The sequence below is a fragment of the Nicotiana attenuata genome, chromosome 3, assembly GCF_001879085.1.
Source record: "Nicotiana attenuata strain UT chromosome 3, NIATTr2, whole genome shotgun sequence".
Taxonomy (NCBI): domain Eukaryota; kingdom Viridiplantae; phylum Streptophyta; class Magnoliopsida; order Solanales; family Solanaceae; genus Nicotiana; species Nicotiana attenuata.
Window position 1 is genome coordinate 44,015,988 of NC_031991.1, and position 5,476 is coordinate 44,021,463.

The window sequence follows — 5,476 nt, forward strand, 5'->3', positions numbered from 1 at the left end:
AAGGTCAAATCGAGTGATTCAAAAGCCTAACTTGACTAGAATTTCACAAGGAATCCATTGGAGGCATAAAATACGAGTTTCGGGATCGTTTGGCACGAGAAACGAGGCAGAATAGTTGGTAGAAAAATATACAAAACTAGGGTTTGTTCATTCGGTCATATTTTGAGTTGGGGAGCTCGGATTTGGGCGATTTTGGAGGCGATTTTCGCCATATGGATTGGGGTAAGTGTTCTCTACTCGATTTTAATTATAATTTATGAATTCATCTTCGTTTTTGGGATTTGTTTGATTATTTCAAAGTGAAATTGAGGGAGTTAGGGTTTGAGTTTTGGAGAGTTTTAAGTGAGGATTTGAGGGACCAAACGGAGTCCGATTTTGACAAATTTTATATGGTTAGACTCGGGAGAGGACGAGGATTATTATTCTGCCATTTTTAAATGATTCCGAGACGTGGGCCCGGGGGCCGAGTTTTGGCCGATTTCGAATTTTTGGCATGTTTATGTAGTTTTTATTGTGTAATTCGATTCTTTAGACTATGTTGATAGTAGTATTATGATTATGGTTAGATTCGAAGCTTTTGGAGACCGAGTCGAGGGACGAGGACATCCCGGAGTAGGATTTTACGCTGTTGAGGTAAGTAACAGTTTTAACTCTGGCTTTGAGGGTATAAACCCGGAGAGTTTGATATCATGTGATTGTTTGGTGGTGATACCCACGCTAGGTGACGGGCGTGTGGGTGTGCACCGCGAGGGATTGAGACTTGGTTCGTCCCGTGAGGTTGTGAGGCCTAATGGCTATTATCTGTGGTTATGTGTTTACTTGTTGTTGAACTTGTTTGCCTTCATGTTAGAGATCATGTTTAGGCTTTATTCATGCTCACATTAATTATACTCAGTCATTGAAATTATTGTACATGTTTACCTCTGTCTCTATTATTTGCTAATATGCTGTGATACTTGATGTGGTTTGTGTCCCATTATTTGTTGATGGTGGTGAGGCTAGTGAGGTACATGATTGAGTGAGACCGATGGCCTGATTGTGAGGATATTAATACCATAGCGCGTGAGTTGTCCGCTTAGCACGTGAGTTGACCGTGCGGGTCCAGGTATTGATACCATAGCGCGTGAGTTATCCGCGTAGCACGTGAGTTGACCGTGCGGATCCAGGTATTGATATGGTAGCACGTGAGTTGTCCGTGCTTAGCGCTTGGGCTTTGGGAGCCCCTCCGGAGTCTGTGCACACCCCCAGTGAGCGCAGAGTGTTGAGTGTATTGAGTGTTGAGTGCGAGTGCTGAGTGATGGAATGACATTGTTGTGAGGTTGCATTTACTTTTGTTGTTACTGCATTTACCTATTAAATTTCTTTGTGGCATTTACTGAGTTATGGAATTTACCTGTTTATTCCTGTTATTTTTAAAATTGTGAAAAATAAATAATTGGACTGTTTTGCTCAGCTCGTCACTACTACTCAGTTCCTTAGTTATTTATGTTACTACTGAGGTGGTTGTACTCATACTACACCCTGCACTTTATGTGCAGATCCAGGTGAATTAGAGCGCGGCGATCGTTGAGTTCAGGCCGACTTTAATTGGAGACTGCAAGGTAGCTGCCAGCGTCCGCAGGACCTTGTTACTCCTTTTGTCATTTCTTATTTTAGACAATTATATTTCTTAGTTCATAGTTTTAGACGCTCATCACTTAGTGACACCCCGATGGTTGTGACTCGTTTCCGTATTTTATATTTTTATATTTAGAGCTGGTTTAGTTTATCAGGAATTAAATTATTGGAAATATTTTATTAAATTCTTATAATCAGATTAGTAGTAATTTTGGGAATTGGCTTGCCTTGTAACACGATAGGCGCCATCACGACCAAGGTTAGATTTTGGGTCGTGACAATTAAAAGCAATAATAGGTGTCACAAACAACCTTCTGGACTCCATCAACGAAGCTGGTAGGGAAGATAACGAAAACACGACACCAAGCGCTACACCTGAGGGAGATACCTCACCTCCCCCGCACGAAAGCGTGACTGCCTCACGCGAGAGGGGAGCCTCAACATCCGTAGTAGGAGAAGAACCACCAGCTGTGAAAAGGCTATTGGAAGAATGGCTGTCAAACACTCTGAGCAACATACTTGATAAACCTGTTCAAAGGGATATCGGAGACGCAATACGCGCAGATACCGCAGCTGTCGCCGGTGAGCTGGAAATTCTACGCACATGTAACACTCATATTGTCGTTGATGCAGGTAACGATGCACTTGCAGCCATCTTAAAGAAAATAGAGGAAATGGAAAATGAGAACAAGACGCTCCGTGATTTGATGAAGGAGCATCAAGAAAGGGTCGATAAAATACCGGGCGCTCCAAAGTTGCTACCAAAATGAGACGTTGGCTGATTCGTCGAGCAACCATACAGTGAAGGTGAAGCCCCCCACTCCATCCCAAAACCATCTTCACCCGCTCGTACCATACAAATTATCATCGGCGGCGGCGATAATACGGTAATCAACCATATAATGTTCACCACTACACACAAACTCAAGCGGACAGTTGCTCACGAATGGTACAATGACCTCGAAGATAGTATCATCTTCGATACGTCAGATACCAACGGTTTGTCTTTCCCTCACTATGATGCTCTGGTTATAACTTTACGTGTCGCAGATACTGATATAAAAAGAATAATGGTAGATGACGGAAGAGGCGCGTGTATTATTCACCCTCGAGTCCTCGTACAGATGAGACTCGAGGATAAAATAATACCGCGCTGCATAACACTAACGGGTTTTAATAATGCAGTGGAACAGACCTCTGGAGAGATAGTGCTGCCCGTTCTGGCCAGAGGTGTCACTTTGGAAATGACATTTCACGTCATGAACCAGGAAACAACTTATAACGCTATCATAGAGCGCCCATGGATATACGCCATGCGGGTCGTCCCATCAAGTTTCTGTCAAGTAATCAAATTTCCTACTCCTTGTGGAATATTCAGCATCCGGGGCGAGCAATGCACTGCCCAAGAATGCTAACGAATCGCCCAAGATTGCGCACACACCCAGCAACTAAAGGGAGCAAGTGCGGAAGCATAGCAATCAGCCATATCGAGAACCAAACCCGACATACAAATAGAGGCCATCAAAGACCCAGATGTCATAGAAGCCTGCAAGGAAACCGTAGAGGACCTCGATCCCGTTCAATTGGACAACAACGGTAGCACAAGAAAAGCTTATATCGGGCACAACCTCTCAGAACCAGGTAAGTTCCATGAATTCTTAACTAACAATGCTGATTTATTTGCCTTTTCCCATTCAGATATGCCGGGCATCCCAAGGGACATCGCCATACACAGGCTGAATGTCGACCCCCTCCACACGCCTGTGCGGCAAATGAGGAGAAAGTTTAACGCTGCAATCAACGACGTAGTCAGCGAAGAAGTCGATAAGCTGCTCGCTTATGGTTCCGTCCAAGAATCAAAGTATCCTCAGTGGGCCGCCAATATGGTCATGGTGAAAAAGAAAAACGGGAAGGGGAGGATGTGTGTCGACTTCACCGACCTAAACAAACCATGCCCAAAAGATTCCTTTCCATTACCACACATCGACCAGCTCATCGATGCAACGACGGGGCACAAATTATTAAGCTTCTTAGACGCCTATTCTGGTTACAACCAAATTCTAATTGCAGAAGAAGACCAACAAAAGACCACTTTCATCACTCACCGGGAACGTACTGCTACAGATTCATGCCATTCGGACTCAAGAACGCGGGGGCAACATACCAAAGGTTAGTCACCAAAATGTTCAAAGAACAACTCGGAAAGACTATGGAGGTCTACATCGATGACATGCTAGTGAAGTCGAAAAGGAAGGAAGATCACATTGATCATCTGAAGGAAGCCTTCGGAATATTGAGGCAATACGGAATGAAACTGAATCCCGATAAATGTGCCTTCGGCATAACCTCGGGTAAGTTCCTCGATTTTTTGGTGTCGCAAAGAGGCATCGCGGTCAACCCAGATCAAATCAAGGCCATTGAAGGAATACCGGAGACATTAACCAGCAAGAAGCAGGTACAAAAATTGACAGGATGAATAGCCGCCCTATCAAGGTTCATCTCACGGTCATCAGACAGGTGCCATAAATTTTTCTATGTCTTATGGAAGGACCACAGACTTCAGTGGAATTCAGAATGCGTCGATGCCTTAAGAAAACTGAAAGCGTACCTGTCCTCGCCTCCATTACTCGTTTAGGCAGATCCAGGTGAATACCTCCTGGTGTACCTAGCAGTCTCCGAAGTCGCGGTAAGTGCAGTTTTGGTCCGCGACAACAAAGGTACGCAGTCTCCAATTTACTATATCAGCAAAACCTTAATTGATGCCGGAACAAGGTACCCCTACCTTGAGAAATTAGCTCTGTCATTAGTCGTAGCTTCACGAAAGCTTAGACTGTATTTTCAATTTCACCCCATAAAGGTGGTGACGACCTTCCCCCTCAGGGGCATCCTGCACAAACCTGAACTATCGGGTAGGTTGGCCAAGTGGGCCATAGAATAAGCAAGAACGATATAACATATCAACCGCGAACTGCTATAAAGTCGCAAGTGCTCGCCGATTTCAGTGCGGAAATATTGCCCGAAGTAGAGCAGGAAGCACTCCGCACTTCCGAACGATCTGACCTATGGGTCCTCTACACCGACGGCGCATCTAATGCGTCAGGATCGGGACTGGGACTCGTCCTCAAAGTCCCTACGGGCGAAGTGATTCGCTAATCCATACGGTGCCCCGAGATGACTAACAACGAGGCCGAGTATGAAGCTGTGATTGAAGGATTGAAATTAGCCCTCAAGTATGGCGCTCGATGACTCGTCCTCCATTGCGACTCTCAACTCTTGGTGAATCAATTCACTGGGACTTTCCAAATCAAGGAACAAAGACTGCAGAAGTACCAGTCAGAAATTCACAAAATACTACCAGAATTCGATGAATGTCGCCTCAACCAGATACCCCGGGTGCAGAATATAGAAGCGGATGGTCTCGCCAAGCTAGCGGAAGCCACCAGAAATACCAACAAAGAGAATGTGGTCACCCTTCTCCATTCCTCGATAGACCAAGTCGAGGTACATTCTATAAATTTAACTTGGGACTGGCACAACCGTATCATAACATATTTGCAGGAAGGAACGCTCCCACAAGACTAGAAAGAAGCCAAAAAGCTCCGAATACAGGCATCCAGGTACAGCCTCGTGAACTATGATCTTTACAAAAGGACGTTCGGCGGCCCCCTGGCCAAATTCCTTGGGCTAAATCAAACAAAGCGGGTACTAGAAGAACTACACAAGGGTCACTGCGGTGCCCATACAGGAAACCGTGCCCTTGTTAGATGCCTCATCCGCGCAGGATACTACTGGCCTAACATGAAAAAAGATGTCGCGGATTACGTTAGGAAATGTGAGCAATGCCAAAAATACGCCCCTA

General features: G+C 45.0%; 1 protein-coding gene across 1 annotated transcript; it reads left to right on the forward strand.

Annotated features, from left to right (window-relative positions):
• Positions 2,688 to 4,770, forward strand: LOC109224312. The gene is made up of 6 exons (XM_019388900.1): positions 2,688 to 2,960; positions 3,093 to 3,258; positions 3,316 to 3,538; positions 3,688 to 4,072; positions 4,253 to 4,389; positions 4,620 to 4,770. The coding sequence occupies exons 1-6, from the start codon at positions 2,688 to 2,690 to the stop codon at positions 4,768 to 4,770; spliced, it is 1,335 nt and encodes a 444-aa protein (XP_019244445.1).

Bases quoted from the DNA above. Each gene is read 5' to 3' on its own strand.
- LOC109224312 (XM_019388900.1), top strand. From the start codon at position 2,688: ATGGTAGATGACGGAAGAGGCGCGTGTATTATTCACCCTCGAGTCCTC. The intron at 3,259-3,315 runs GTAAGTTCCATG...TTTCCCATTCAG, and splicing joins GCACAACCTCTCAGAACCAG to ATATGCCGGGCATCCCAAGG. The intron at 3,539-3,687 runs GTGTGTCGACTT...TTCTAATTGCAG, and splicing joins AAAAACGGGAAGGGGAGGAT to AAGAAGACCAACAAAAGACC.